At 47.0% G+C, this 16,260-nt stretch overlaps 1 protein-coding gene across 1 annotated transcript in view; it reads right to left on the bottom strand.

Moving 5' to 3' along the window:
- MME (membrane metalloendopeptidase) overlaps nucleotides 1–16,260 on the bottom strand; it is a 100,589-nt gene that overhangs the window by 8,210 nt on the left and 76,119 nt on the right. The window contains exons 17-20 of the mRNA XM_060242368.1: nucleotides 10,710–10,768; nucleotides 6,101–6,220; nucleotides 4,924–5,057; nucleotides 2,386–2,451 (exon numbers count right to left, since the gene is read on the bottom strand). Coding sequence (XP_060098351.1) covers nucleotides 2,386–2,451; nucleotides 4,924–5,057; nucleotides 6,101–6,220; nucleotides 10,710–10,768 — 379 coding nt within the window. The remainder of the gene's footprint in view (nucleotides 1–2,385; nucleotides 2,452–4,923; nucleotides 5,058–6,100; nucleotides 6,221–10,709; nucleotides 10,769–16,260) is intronic.

Raw genomic sequence — 16,260 nt, 5'->3', positions numbered from 1 at the left:
ATAAAAATATAAGAGAAGCCCTGTTGCATCAGACCAATGGCTCATCCACTCCACCACTCTGGTCACATAAGAACATAAGAGAAGCCCTGTTAGATCAGGCCAGTGGCCCCTCCAGTCCAACACTCTGTGTCACATAAAAATATAAGAGAAGCCCTGTTGCATCAGGCCAGTGGCCCCTCCAGTCCAACACTCTGTGTCACATAAGAACATAAGAGAAGCCCTGTTGGATCAGGCCAGTGGCCCCTCCAGTCCAACACTCTGTGTCACATAAGAACATAAGGAGGGAAGGAAGGAAGGAAGGAGGGAGGGAAGCGGAGGCCGCGGGGAGGCCTTCGCTGGTCGGCGCTGGTCCCGGAAGGCCTTCCAGAGGCTCTGGAAGGCCTTCCGGGACCAGCGCCGGGTGCTCCGCGGCGTCCCCGCGGCCTCCGCTGGTCCCTGGAGGCCCTCCAGAGACTCTGGAGGGCCTCCAGGAACCAGCGGAGGCCGCGGGGAGGCCTTCGCTGGTCCCGGAAGGCCTTCCAGAGGCTCTGGAAAGCCTTCCGGGACCAGCGCTGGGTGCTCCGCGGCGTCCCCGCGGCCTCCGCTGGTCCCTGGAGGCCCTCCAGAGACTCTGGAGGGCCTCCAGGGACCAGCGGAGGCCGCGGGGAGGCCTTCGCTGGTCGGCGCTGGTCCCGGAAGGCCTTCCAGAGCCTCTGGAAGGCCTTCCGGGACCAGCGCCGGGTGCTCCGCGGCGTCCCCGCGGCCTCCGCTGGTCCCTGGAGGCCCTCCAGAGACTCTGGAGGGCCTCCAGGGACCAGCGGAGGCCGCGGGGAGGCCTTCGCTGGTCGGCGCTGGTCCCGGAAGGCCTTCCAGAGGCTCTGGAAGGCCTTCCGGGACCAGCGCCGGGTGCTCCGCGGCGTCCCCGCGGCCTCCGCTGGTCGGCGCCGGCTCGGCGCTGGTCCCGGAAGGCCTTCCAGAGGCTCTGGAAGGCCTTCCGGGACCAGTGCCGGGTGCTCCGCGGCGTCCCCACGGCCTCCGCTGGTCCCAGGAGGCCCTCCAGAGACTCTGGAGGGCCTCCAGGGACCAGCGGAGGCCGCGGGGAGGCCTTCGCTGGTCGGCGCTGGTCCCGGAAGGCCTTCCAGAGGCTCTGGAAGGCCTTCCGGGACCAGCGCCGGGTGCTCCGCGGCGTCCCCGCGGCCTCCGCTGGTCCCTGGAGGCCCTCCAGAGACTCTGGAGGGCTTCCAGCGACCAGCGGAGGCCGCGGAGAGGCCTCCGCCACCGCCGCCTTCCCCGCCGGCGCCCGCGGCCCACCGCCTCCGGGGCTGGCTAAACCGGGACCTTTAATGGTCCCGGTATAGGCAGCCCGGGAGCCGGGATTGGGTGGCCAGAACCGGGAATGTCCCGGGATCTTCCAGATACTTCCAGGATCTGATGAGATCAGGCTAGGTTGGACCATCCTGGTCAGGGCTTCCAAAGTATAGCATGTTTAAGAGCGCATGAATACATCTGTACAAGCCCAGTGTTTTATCCCTTGTTTAACTTGCTTTTTCTCATGGCTATTCCCAATAAAATGAACCAGTTTACATTCTATAAAGGAGCAAAAAAATTTTTTTTTCTGTTTCAACATTTTATTAAGTTTCAAACAAGGAGGGGGTATAGGGAGGGGAAAAGGGAAGGGAAAAGGTTGGGGAAAGGTAATTTAAAAATACATTCCAGTTTTTCTTTGTTTCTCCATCTAAGTATCAAAATATTTTTCAAGATGTATACGTTTTTAGGCTTTGACTTAAATATTATTGTACCTACAACTGAATCAAGCATTTCCTTGAATTATTCCTCCCCAAAAGCTCAATGTTAAATTAAGAACAAATGGAATGCACCAGAAACTGCTGTTTAGACTCAAAAGTGGAGTAATTGCACCACAATTCTTTGCAGTTATGTTGAAAAAAAAGCAACACTGGCTTCCCATTGTACAGGATATTCTGTGCAACCAGTTGCTGGGATACTCCATGGTCAGTATGGCTGCATTCATTGCATGGCCATCCTTTGATGTACCTGAAAAATGCTTATCTCCTTAACTGCAGCCAGCTGCAAAGACTCACTTTCTCTAATGTGAAAAAAGTATCTGGAAAGGCATCAGAGATCATGTAACAAAATTTTAGAGATGAATAGTGCCATCCTGAATAAAGTGATTCTCTGTAAAGTCCATTGAAGGCAATAGGTTTAGAAGGACATAATTTTGCCTAGGACAGCTCTGCTAATAAACAAGCTCTGAGCAAAAACAATGCTGACTTATGGTCTTCTTTTGTCTGCCTACAAACTACGACCTTTCCAAGCAGCATTTTAATGAATATGTTCCAAGAACACCAATCCGAACTGTGAAGACAGAGAAAAATGGACATTTCTCACCTTGTAAGCTTGTCTAATGCCACCATTATCTGCAATGTTTTCTCCAAGGGTATTGATTCCATTCAGCTGCGAAGAAAATGGAAATGTTGACTAATTTCCCTGGAGAACAGAACTATTGCTTCCAAGAAGCTCTAGTTTCCTGGTGTTAAAATCAAAGTGGTCTATTGAGATCATTGTGATATGAAGCCTGTGGAACACTTATTAGTATTAGTGGAATGCTAACAGCGGCGTCCTAACCAGAATTATACCCATCTGAGCTCATGGACAAGTTCAGCAGGAACAAATTTTGTTTAGGACTGCAAATATTTAAAAGTTATCAGAATGCCTAAGGACTGGAAACTACCAACCAAGGGTAGATCCTGATGATAATGTCTGCTAGCAGAAGGGAGGGGGTCATTCATGCCAGTTCCTTCTACCAACTGCAGACCTCCAATTTACCCCTACGCTGTTCTTGGGGATTCCCTGTCCCTTGGAAGGCCCTTTCTGAAAGGACAGTGGGCTCCTGTGTGGGGAGACAGGCAGAGAAATTCTGTTCCATTGAGGAAAGTGCCTTATGTTAACAGATATTAAAGTTGGGATCCTATCACTTACACTTAATTGATCATATTACAGATCTCTTTGGGTATTTCATGTATATCTTGATGTCAGTTCAGAAAATAATATCAAGATATCCTACCAAGGGTAGGGCTGTGGAAACTGATGTATGTACACATGATCACTTGCACACATACACCCACACAGACTAGGCTTGTTAGCTTCAGGTTGGTAAATATATGGAGATTTGGGGAGTGGAGCCTGGAGAAGCTGTGGTTTAGGGGAAGGAGGGACTACAGTGGGGTATAATGCAGGGATGGCCAAGGGGCCAGAACTGACCAATCCAGGGCTCTTATCTGTCCTACAAGCAACTGATGCAAGGGAAGGAAGGTAGGGGGCTGCTCAGTTGGTGGAAACAAGCAGACACACATGGTGAGGTGTGTGTGGTTGAAGCTTTCAAGAAATAGAAAGGAAATGGCTAGGAGGTGAGGCAAAAAGGCTGAGGTAAAATAGCGGGGGGAGAATGGCATCAAAGACAGAGAAAGAGGAGGTGTGATGTTTTTTCCCCTCCTGCCTCCTCTGACTGCAGTTCAGTGAGGATTGGTGAAGCTATTGCATGGGGGGCAGAGGTGAGTGGCTAGCACTGTCATCACCATACCAACCAGCCTCACTTTTTTCCCCCAAGCAATGACCATGAGGGGGCTTGGTGAGAGAGAGTGTGCAGAGTGGTGGTTTGTCAGGGCCAGGGTCAGCAGGGGAGGAGGTGGCCCAGCATGTGGACTGGGAGGCAACTGGGTTGTCTTCTTGCGTGTGTTGCTCAGAGAGAAAAGAAGCCCTGGTCTCTGGAGTGAGTAGAGGACTGCATGTCTAGACAGACACAGAGCTGGGAGGCAGGGTGAGTGTCAGGGAGGGTGGGGGACAGTGACTTCCTTTCTTCTCGCCACCTGTTTTCAGCTCATGGGGGAAAGGGGATTGCAGGAGCCAAGCTCAGATTCCCCCTCCTCCTGTGCCAAGACCCTGTCACCTGAGGCTAGTCACTCAACCTGGCCCACCTCACAGGGTTGTTGTTGGTGAAGATGGAGCAATGGAAGGAGGAGTCCAGTGTGCCTCCTCAACATCCTCAGAGGTAGGACAGGGGAAAAGAGGAAAGAAAGAGTGAGAAATGGTTCATAGTTGCTGCATCTGTGTGTATAGTGGGGGTGTGTGTGCTAAAAACCTACTTTATTTACTTGCAAGAAGTACAATATATACAAAAAGCAACTAATTTGTACGGTGTGCAAGATTCTCCCCCACCCTTTTATGGTATCTAGAGATCATTTGTCATTAAAGGAGAACTCCAGGCCTCCTCTGGATGTTAGAAACCCCCTCCCACGGGCATCTCCTGCTGCCATTTGCAATGCCACTTGGTTCATAATGAGATGTTGTACTGGTGCACTCATGCATTCCTCTGTCTTGCTAAAATACCAGAGCAAACGAATCTTGATACAGTTGAGTGTACAATCAAATCAAGACTGCTCTTTTTGCAGGGTAAGATCTATATTGCACATCTACGGGGAAGGTGAAAGTAGACCACAGGCCCTAAAAACTGTGGAAAACTTCAAATGCAGGGATCTGTAAACATTTGGAAGGAATGACAGAAGGATTTTAACGCCTTAATTCCCCTTCAGAAACTAGACTAAGTGACATGGGATTCCAAAAACTGAGGGGAAATTCAGATATCAGAGATTTTCTGAAGTTTCTCTATTGATTTCTTGTGTTCTTTCAGTGGATTCTGATACAGGTACACCTAGATGTGAAAACCATCTAAATGTGAGCTTAGGGTGATATATGCCTTAGGTTCTATATAAGGAAGCATTCTGGAAGGGATGTGTGTATATGTTCAATGTTAGCAGATGTTCGATCTCACAATCCCACCTTCCACATAACATGTGTAGTGAAATAAAAGCATGTACAAAACCCAGTAAAGATAAACCATCTTTTAGATTAAGAGAGAAGATGACGTACATGTTGTCCTCCAGCTAGATCCCATGTGAAGTTTCCATACTGGTACACAATGCATTCAGACTGTTCCTTAAACCTTTTCGCAGAGGCTTCGGTCCACCAGTCTACAAGGTCTCCTTTCTCATTAAAATTTCTACCTGAAATAACATATGCGCTTAAGGTACATGCATTGGTAGTTATGAATACACTGAAGATATGAAGGTGTCTTATACTGATTTAGACAGTTTTCTATCAGGGCTCCTAAGATGAATTTGCTCCAAGTATGCTTGTGCAACTTAAAGTGTCACTTCAGCATTCAGCATTTCCCTGGAGTACAATTGGTTTATGCTAATATGTCAGTGAATATCCAGTTTGGGTAAAGAAAGTTTTGGCTACCCTCAGCAACACACTCTGCCATATTACAATACACAGTTCAATACACAATACAATATCTGATGAAGGATTACAGATATTTACCTTTCTTTTGGTTTAATTTTATTCCCAGTTAGCTGTTTGATGGCTTCAGGGAAAGAAGCATTTGGGCCATTCATAGTGCAGTTGGTTATGCCTTTCTAACATCACTGGAATAAATGGTCTCAGAATGGTGTCAGTCTTCTTAGGACTGTACTGCTAATACCCTCCGGACATGCTGTTCAAGCTTAGAAGTAGTAAATATAGGCATCTAGTGACTGGCAGGGATCTTCCCCATCTCCTGATCTCAGCACAGAAGTTGGCTCAGGACAGACATTGGCTTAAGTGTCTCAGCAGCCTTATCCTCCTGGAAGTTTGCAGGGAAGCAGGAGAAGAGGAACGTATTTGGCACCATTTGCTGCATTGAAGTTTCAGTCAGCTCCTGCCGGACCAGGATGCTAGAGTTGTTTTTGCAAGGATGTTTTATCTGGCTGATGAAAGAACTTCATGGGTGGTCTCACGCTAGCATGACTTCGGGCTAACAAAAATTTCCAAGAAGTGGATGAGTGAGTGATTCACCCTGCTTTTGTACTTTCAAGGGAAATGCACCCACTTCCTGTATTTCCTCAATCTATAGGGAATTTATTACATAATCTTTCCCTGCTGCATTTATGCACATTCCATATCAAGTTTCAATATAAATGCTTAAAACAAGAGTCTCTGTGTATATATGCACTATATATCATAGCTACAATAATACCTAGGGGCAAACATTAGTTATTTGTCTCACCATTGTCATCAAAGCCATGGGTGATTTCGTGACCAATGACCATGCCGATGCCCCCATAATTCAAGGAGTTGGGCTGGGATGCACTAAAGAAAGGTGGCTGCAAAATACCTGCAGGGAAGACTGCAAAAAAGAGAGGACACCACAGGAAGTACTTCAGTATTTTGTATGCTTGTCATGCCATATAAAATAAATGGTCACAGTGAACATTGTAAGCCAAAGATCTAGCTGAAAGCTCAGGTCAGCATGTGAAATTCATGCCTCCATCCCAAACAAATGCCACAATTTCTCAGACATTGTACATATACACAGTGCAGCATAGGATGTACTTCAGTATGGTGCAATGTCAAGGTATGGCTGAGTATGTTGGTCTTGTCTGCATTGCCAATTTTGTGGGAAAAGTCCACACAATCAGCCCAGTCCAGAAGGTCATATCATGCACACTCACTTCTGCAACATGGCATGACACCACATTGTAGCACTCCCTTGTTACTCTATATAGAATTATAGAACCATAGAGCTGGAAGGGACCTCCAAGGTCATCTATATTTGTTGGTGTGTAAAGGACAAGTCAAATTCCAATGTCACTCCCCTGTCTAACCTTTTCCCCTGAGCACAGCAACCCCTCATGTTTGTATGTCCTGGATAAGGCTGTCTTTTTCGTCTTTGGCTATTCTTCTTCTCAGCTCCAAGTTTCTTCCTTCCCCATTGCTTCAGTGTCTTCCACTCATCTGTCCTTCAGTGTCCTGCCTTTTAGTCCACTGACCACTCTTTATTTCTTTCGGACACACTCCTTTCTGGAACTCCTACTGTCTCTCAGTTCCCATGAGTTTCTCCTGAAGCTTCAACCTCAAACATCCAAGTTTTGGTAAAGTGAACCTTTAGTGCTTCTCCATAACCACCAAACTTTCAGAGGAGTAGATCTGAATGTTAAAACACTTAGCTGGTCTGACCCATGCCTAAGATCATGCTGACCATAAGTAGTACTGTGTCTTACCAGAAATTTGGCTATATACCAATTGGCTGCTTATGTGTGTGTGGGAGAGTTGGGTAATGCATCAAAACAAAGGCATTTGTCTATGAAGACTTCATATTGTATTAACACTTTCCTCACACATGTATGTAAAACTATCATGAGTTGAAGCTCATTCTCAGGCTTCCTCTACTGCACATGGGTTGGGAAGCAACAGTGTATACAACACAAATAAATACATGAAACCACATACTGAGCCTACTTTTCAATTTGATGAATTGTTTCACTTTGTTTTATAGCTCTCGCAAATGTCAAAACATGGTGATGATAACTGCATTAAAGAAATGTGACTCTAAAGACTATGATATTTATTTTAAGTTTCTTCACACAAAAAAAGCCAATACTTATTTCATTTACCAAAATTGAGCGATCTTGGGCAATATGTGAGTTCTAAACTATTCCTAAGGGGGAGGGCCCTTCCTGGCTAGCAAAAACACTTGCCCGTATCAATAAACAAATGTAGTTGTGACTGGGGGATTGCAAGTCTTTTCCAGGCTGCCCATTTAAAGCTTGCCAGGAAAAGAATCCAACTGTCCTAAATTCTTGCCATTCAAGCAAGACCACAATAAATGAATGTGGGCACAGAGCCATTGTCTATTAATGGCAGAATAAACAATCTCACTAGTTAGTTTCTTCATTTAGCCTTGGTTTTGCATCTTCATATTGCTCCCCTCCCCCCATCATTTACAACTGTATAAAGGTTTGCAGTGCCATTCAGACAGGTTCTATATGGTTTCTGCTTATTCACACTGGGTGTTTTTCTTCTCCTCCACAAGCACCAATGGACCCTCCCTTGATCTCAGTCATCCTGGGGATGAGGTTGTCACAACACTCTCATGATTACAAGTGACAAATTCTGCTTGGTTTTCCTTCGAGAACATACATATTGCACAGAAGAACACAAGACAGCTTTTGTAGTTGTTTTTAGGACCCAGGAAAAACCAAAATTGCAACTCCCAGTAGGCTGCCATCTTGTTGCCCCATGCCCCTTGGTGCACCAGTTACCAAGGTTATTGTTTGTTCATTAATGTCCAGGAAAGAAACTCTGGCTACAGCTTGATCTCTTAGGCCTGGCCCATTGTCCTGGAGAGACCATCTCTAACTTAACTTTCAGATAGAAACAACAATTCTGTCTGTCTGTCTGTCTCCCACTGTCTCTGTCTCTCTCTGTCTCATTCTGCTCATACAGCTATCGCCTTAAAGAGAAGAACAACACTATATAAGAATAATATCCATCTCAGCCAAAAGAGACATGCTAGTTCAGGGTGAACTGTATTTTCTGCAATGTTAATTAACTGTGAAACACCGTCTCAGAATACAGTTTCAAGCTGCCACTTTTATTTCTGAAGAGGCTGCTGAAGAGATCAATCATGTAGAAAAGTGACATCATTTTTACACCAGGGTAATGGGAGTTAAGCAGATGTTACTTTAATCTAGTTCTTACCCAGACTGACTGAATGCTTAGCTTCATATTAGAGACAATATTGCAAAAACAAAATAATTGAACATTTAAAAAAAAATTCTGAAAGGGTGATGAGACATTTAATTTTATCACAATACATGTCATTGTGCAAGCATAAAATGATTACTTTTTTGCTAGGGTAAGGACTGCAGTATAATTACCCTGTATTTTATTGCTATGCCCTACACTCAGAAATTACTTCTAAAAATGTGGGTGGCTTCTACTTGGCCGGCACTAGAAATTCTGCTGGTTATATTGTGAGATCTCCTCTTGAGGCTCAGAAGACTGCTTTCAGAAAGAGTTCTGATATACATCAGAAAGGCTATGCCTGTGAGCAGACTGACTCAAGGACTTGTGGTGTATCGTGTTTGTATGCAGTGTTAGTTCTCAAATGAAAAGAAACAGAACTACCAAGAAGCCACATGAATGATTTTCATTCTCTGATTAATGTTTGTGTGTGTAGGGCAGATATAGTTAGTCAAAAGAAAAGCTTTCTGCATATGCTCCCCTCTATTTGTTACCACACATATTTCAGGGCAGGGCTCTGGTGCCATATCTGAAGCTCAAAGGACTCATTGGGCTGGACCCAGGCAGCATTTTCAGTCTATTTCATCTAATTCCATTCCTTACTACAATCTCTGTATTAGAAGGTTTTTTCCCTTCTTGCACAGCCTTTTTGTGGCCAAAGGGGACTACTTCCTTTCTTTTTCAGCCATGGAAAACATGGTAGGATCCAACTAGTTATATGGAGTTCTGTAATTTTTATTTATTTATTTTTATTTTTTATCTATTACAATATTTTTATCCTGTCTTTCTCATGGCTCAAGGTGGCTCTTTCATCTATGTCTTCATTTAACCTGGAGGCGACAGGGGGAGACTGCGATGGACTTCACTGAGCTTTTTCTTCTCTAGTGAAAAACCAGTTCTTCATTTGCAAGAAAAAAAAGGCAGGGTCCCTGCAGACTTCCCAGATCCTTCCCACTCCTGCTTCTGAAGAAGCAGCTTAAGAAGGGGGAGTTTAGGCAGTGGAAAAAACCTGGAGGTGGAAATGCTAAGCAGACACTTTTTCCTCTGATCAGTTGCTGCTCTTCCAGGGTTGCTTTGGGTTAAAAATGAACCTGAGATGAAAAAAGCACAGAATCTTTCCATAATGTGTTTGAGCCTGAGATCCACTGCGGTTAAATGATAAGAATACAGTAATATTTATATATCCTCTTTTGAATGAGTGAATAATCTTTTAATGCCATTCTTTTCTAATTCCACAAGTAATGATATAGCTCACTATTATTCCTTATGCAAAGGATTATTTAGCTATTGTTTGTCCTAAGGAGCGATTAATCAGGGTTTTTCTACTCTTCCAGATAGACTTCAAAGAATGTAGTCTTACAGTTCTACAATTACAGTGGTTGCGGGAATTTCGAGACGGTATCTCCTCTAGGTTAGTTAACTTGACATCAAATAGCATGCACTCTTGTGAGCTCCTTTCCTTTCTCTGATCTCTTTTACACCTTGCTGAATCTGTCAAGTTGATATTTTCACAGTATTCAGTGGAAGCCAGAATGATCAGATGTTTACTCTTCACAAGGAGATCAGTATTTGACTGCTGTCACAGGAGCAAACACCAAAGAAGCCATATACCAGAAGAGCATTTTGAAGCACCATAGAAGGGCAACATTCTGTGAGGCAAGACCTCATGTTGCAGGCTAAGAACATGAACTGGCAAAACTGAACCAGCTGGTTATGACATGGTAGGGACAGAAGCAAATTATTAACCTGCTGACCAAGAGTTAAAAGGTCAATTCTTGGCCAAATCAAGGCACACACAAATTCTAAGCTGTGTGACAGCATGACCTCATCCTGTGTTGTAGGATTGCCAGCTTTAGGTACGGAAATTCCTGGAGATTTGGGGATGGAACCTGAGGTCAGTGGGATTTGGGGAAGGGATGACCCTTTGCAGAGTATAATACCATAGACCCCTCTAGCCATTTTCTCCAGGGGAATTGCTCTCTGTCACCTGAAGATCAGTTGTAATTTTCTGGGCAATCACCAGGCCCCACTTTCAAGATGGCAGCCCTCCCCTGTTGTTTGGCAGTGTTTCTTCGAGGGGCTTAGCTTACCAATCTGATTCCTGTTTGCTGAATAAAAGGCATTGACTACAGCTGCTCCACTTATCCACCTATGGGAAATTCAAGAGACAGACATTAAGTATTAATGATAGTCAATTGGAGGGGAAAACAATAGGTGCGAATCTTGTCAAATCTGACTGAACATCTTGGTATGTTTCATGCTCAAGTACCACTGTGGTGAAAAGGCATTGGTGTAAGAGAACCTTCTATATTCTTGTGCTGTGCTCTTTGATATCAATATATTGACTTGATTTAGCCTCCCAGCACCCCCCCCCCCCCGATCTTCATTCATCTTGCCATTACACCAGCTCCACCAATATGCAGTCTGCACAACTTCACTTTGGATAATTTTATGCTATTTTGTGCTGTATACCACCATCTGATTTTATTCTACATTACTATTTTGATAATTGTTTTTAAGCAACTAATCTATGGTATTATTTTAAATGTTGTTGTTACCCACTCTGAGCCTTGGTGAGCAGGGGATGGCAGGCTAGAAGACTAATAAAATAATAAATAAATTTAGTCTGTGATTTTGCAATAGTCCCTGGTGGAAGGAGATCCCCTGATTTTGCAGGCTCCTGCCTGCCACTGGCTAGCTGGCTGGCAGGGAAAGCCCTACCCCCAAGATCCATGAGCCTATGGGATGTCTCCGACATGATGATGCCACATGGTGATGCTCTGGTATTTGGGACAAAACTCTAGAGTTTTCCCCAAATATCAGAGCATTGCTGCATGACTTCTGCATGATGTCATCACATCAAGGATGTCACATGCTGTGATATTGCCTCACCCACTCCCAGAGAGCCCCCACCCACCATTGAGGCCAGGTAAGGACCTGGCAAGCCTATTTTGCATGGAAAAAGAAAACAACCAGAGTCAGGAAATGTAAAGGGCTCAGACAAGGTCTTGTAAGAAAAAAATGAAAACTGAGGAAGAACCAAGTTAAATTATTGCAAGGGAAGCTACAGCCATCTGGACACGATAGTTAGTTGAGCTGCTTGCTTGATTCATCACTGGCCTCTTTCTACAGTGCGTCTGCTTTCTGCCTTGAGCAGATTGTGTCCTGGATTCCATGTGTTGATCTGCGAGGGACTGGCAAGATAGCCCTTTCATGAGTGGCTGAAGAAGATGGCCTCTAGTCCCTTCCACCTGTTGTTTACTGTGTCATGTCCAAATGCGGCAGGTGAACAATGGAACTTTTAAATGAGAACCTTGTTCATTGTGCTGCATGTTCAATTTTTTTGTCATTGATTTCTTTATGGAGCATATTGCACCCAGTATGGAATGTATGAGAACTGAAGTGGTGGAATGTATGAGAATTGAAGTGGTAGGCTTAAGGTTACAAGGCTTTACAGTGGTAAAGCATGTCCTTTGTATGTATCAGGTGCCACCTTCAATCTACAATACCTCTATGTCAGAACTTAAGAACTCCAGGCAGATCCCATACTTAGTTTCCAAGCTAGGATTTTATTAGAGAGAACTAAGAACTGTTAGATACAAGGTACAAGATAACAGTGATGGCGAGAGCCAGCACTGGCCCAGTTTTATATAGTAAAACAAACAACCCACAAAGCTTTAATTCACACCGTTACAGGCACATCTGTCTTCCCACCAGTGCTATCAGCAAAGACGTTGCCTCCTTACTCTGAAGGCCACACGATTCGGCTTCAAAGGGTGTCAGTGTGAGAAAGTACAGAGATACAACATTATTCAGTCTACAGCCCCCAAATACTTTGGATACCATCGGGGCAGGGTTAACTACTACTCAGGCACTTCAGGTTAAGAAAGGTTACAATATGGGGTCGGTCTGGTTCAACGCTCAGGTCCACTCTATGCATACTTGCCAACCATCAATTATACTGGTTCTACATTAAGCTGGCAATAATAAAGTTACAAGTTCTGACATACTGCCCCCCCTAAGCGCCCTCCCCCGGGGGGTGGCGGCTTGGGCTTGTGCGGGTACAGCAGGTGAAACTTTTTTAACAATTGCGGCGCAGCTACGTTCTGAGACTCGACCCATTCATCACAGCTCGGGGGGAAGTGCTTCCACCTGATTAAGTAATACAGTTTCCCCCGTTTGACTTTGGAGTCCAGGATTTCGTGGACTTCATGGTGACTCTGACCCCTCACTGTCGTCGGAGGGGGCGGCGGAGCCCTGGGATGGAAGGACGTGGCACCAGGGTCTTTCCGTAGTAAGCTGCAATGAAAAACAGGATGGATTTTGCTTAGAGACTTGGGCAGCTCGAGTTCTGCAGTCACCTTATTGATTACTCGTTTGATCCTAAAAGGCCCAAGAAACTTCAACGCAAGTTTGCGGCAGGGCTGAGGAAGGGGGAGGTTTTTTGTGGACAAAAAGACAGTGTCTCCCACTCTCAATTCCCATTCAGGAGAGTGTTTTTTATCAAACTGTTTTTTGTAAGCCTTTTTCGCTTCCTCCAGGTTCTCCTGAATTCCCTTCCAGCTCTCCCGAAGGCCTTCCCACCATTGTTGGCACGATGTGGGTTCTGAGGGGGTGGCAGGGAGGGGGAGCGTTGGGAAAGGCTTGCCCTCATAGCCATTTATGATTTGGAAAGGAGAGGTTTTAGTAGAGCTGTGAAGGCTGTTGTTGTAGCCGTATTCAGCGAATGGGAGTAGGTCCACCCAGTTGGACTGTTGGAAGTTAATGAAACAGCGGAGGTACTGTTCTAGAAGGCTATTAACCCTCTCCGTCTGTCCGTCCGACTGGGGGTGGTAGGCTGAGCTGAGGCCCTGCTCAATACCCGCAAGTTTGCAAAACTCCCGCCAGAAGTTGGCAACGAACTGCGTCCCGCGGTCGCTAATGACCTTGTCTGGGAACGAGTGTAGGCGTACAATGTGTGTAAAGAAAAGTTGGGCAAGTTTTTTAGCCGTGGGGAGCTGCTTGCAGGGGATGAAGTGGGCTTGTTTGGAGAATGTATCGACCACTACCAAAACAACAGTTTTGCCCTGCGACGGCGGGAGCTCCACAATGAAATCCATAGACACTACCGACCAAGGCCGGGTGGCTGTTGGGAGGGGCACTAGGTGGCCGGGAGGTTTACCCCCTCTTCGTTTAGCCATCAGACAGGTGGGACATGAGAGGACGAATTCGGAGACGTCTCTTTTGAGCCTAGGCCACCAAAACTGTCGGGTAAGGAGGTTGAGGGTTTTGACATAGCCGAAATGGCCCGCCAGGCGGCTGGAATGACAATGCTCTAAAATCTGCTTGCGGAGGGAGGAGGGCACATAGATCTTTTCGTTGTGCAACAGGAGGCCGTCCTCGCTTTTACGGAGGTTCGGTGGTTGGTCTGCTTCCCGAGCAGTCTCCGCAACTAACTGAGACAAGAGGTCTGGCTCCGGGGGGCCGATCCTCTTCCCGGAGCGGGTGGTGACCCCCCCCGCGATGGCCGAAGGGGGGATAAGGGAGTCCACCACCTCCTCGCGGAGGCTCTCGTGCTGTGGCAGGCGGGAGAGGGCGTCCGCCAAGAAATTCTTGGTACCTGGGATGTGTTTCAGTACAAAGTCGAATTTGGCGAAAAACCCAGCCCACCGGATTTGTTTTGCAGTCATTTTGCGGCGCCCGGTCAATGCCTCGAGATTTTTGTGGTCAGTCCAGATTTCAAATGGGACTCTGGCCCCTTCAAGCCAGGAGCGCCAGGTTTTCAAGGCAAACATGACTGCAAAAGCCTCCTTGTCCCACACTGACCAATTTTTCTGCTCGTTCGAGAACTTTCGTGAAATGTAGGCGCAGGGGCGCAGAACCCCGTTGTCCCCCCTTTGCATTAATATGGCTCCGACGGCGGCGTCGGAAGCATCACATTGAACCACGAAAGGTTTTAACTCGTCAGGGTGGGCCAACACGGGCTCCGAGGTGAAGAGGCGTTTCAATTCTGTAAAGGCTTTTTGACACTCGGGCGTCCACGTTAGGCGCGCGCCCGGCTTTTTTGCCTCTGCCCCCTTCCCCTTTGTTTTAAGGAGCTCCGTAAGGGGTAACATGATGGTGGCGAACCCCTTTATGAAGTCGCGGTAAAAATTTGCGAACCCGAGAAAACTTTGGAGCTGTTTGCGGGTTCGTGGGGGCTCCCAGTCTAGCACCGCTTGAACCTTTGCTGGGTCCATTGACAACCCTTCCCCTGATACTCGGAAGCCTAGATAGTCTAGTTCAGTCTTGTGAAATTCACATTTTGATAGTTTGGCATACAACTTGTGCTTGCACAGGGTGCTCAACACTTTTCTGACTAGTGGTACATGTGACTTGAGATCTGGCGAATAGATAATGATGTCATCAAGGTACACCACCACCCCCTTAAACAGGAACTCTCGCAGAACCTCGTTGATAAAGTTCATGAATACCCCAGGGGCCCCCTGTAGCCCGAAAGGCATAACCAAGTACTCAAATTGTCCTAGCGGGGTATTGAACGCGGTCTTCCACTCGTCCCCCTCCCTGATGCGGACTCGGAAGTACGCGTCTCGGAGGTCGAGTTTTGTGAATATTTTCCCTGTGGCCACAGTATTCAATAGGTCCTTAATCAATGGGATCGGGTAGGCATTAGACATCGAAATCCCGTTTATCGAGCGAAAATCTGTGCAAAGTCTAAGCGACCCATCCTTTTTCTTTCTGAAGAGGACGGGGGCGGCATGGGGGGCTGTTGCCGGTCGTATGAACCCCCGCTTCAGGTTTTTGTCCAAAAATTTGCGGAGTTCCGCTTTCTCCGCCCAACCCATGGAGTACAGTTTCGCTTTTGGCAGTTGCTGCCCCGGGATCAGTTCGATTGCACAGTCCGTGGGGCGGTGAGGTGGTAACTCATCCGCCTCCTTCTCACTAAAGGCCAGTTTTAAGTCCCGGTATTCTTTGGGGATCGAGGCGACCTCCTCGAGGGTGAGGCAGGCTCGCTCATTCCGGGGAGGCGGATGCGGCCCCCATTCGGGGCGCCAATGGTGGTGTTCGCACCTCCAGTCCGGGAATCGGACGATCTGCTCCTCCCACCTTATGTCTGGCTGGTGGCGGGCGAGCCAACCCGAGCCCATCACCACATCAAACGAGCAAGAGGGGGCAATTACAAAAGTTTCGATCCCCCAATGCTCTTCGGTCCCAACGGGGACCGCCTGCGTTTCTAGCTTACATGGCTCTCCCCTCATGGGCCCCCCGTCCATCTGCTGGAAAAGCATGGGTAGCGGGAGGGGGGACGTGGCTAATCCTAGCGCCTCTACTAGGCGGGGGGTGATTAAGTCCCGGTTGCACCCCGAGTCGATTAGTGCTCGGGCATGCATGAACCGTTTTAGGTTCGGGTTGAGAAGGGTTACGGCCATAAACAATAAACCCCCAGTGGCTCTCACCGTGAGGAGTGCCGGCTGTTGCTGGACCTGCTTCGCGGCACCCATTAAAGCAGGTCGTTGTCGTTTCCCGCCGACTCGGTGTCGTCCGACTCCCCGGTCGATTCTTCCACGGTTTCTGGTTCGGCGGTAAAATCCTCGTCAGTCGCCAAGGTGGTGGCGACGGAGCCCCGTCCGGGCTCTTTCGGCCGATTACTCTTTTTCTTCT

The sequence above is a fragment of the Heteronotia binoei genome, chromosome 6, assembly GCF_032191835.1.
Source record: "Heteronotia binoei isolate CCM8104 ecotype False Entrance Well chromosome 6, APGP_CSIRO_Hbin_v1, whole genome shotgun sequence".
NCBI lineage: Eukaryota > Metazoa > Chordata > Lepidosauria > Squamata > Gekkonidae > Heteronotia > Heteronotia binoei.
This window is presented reverse-complemented; position numbering and strand designations above follow the sequence as displayed.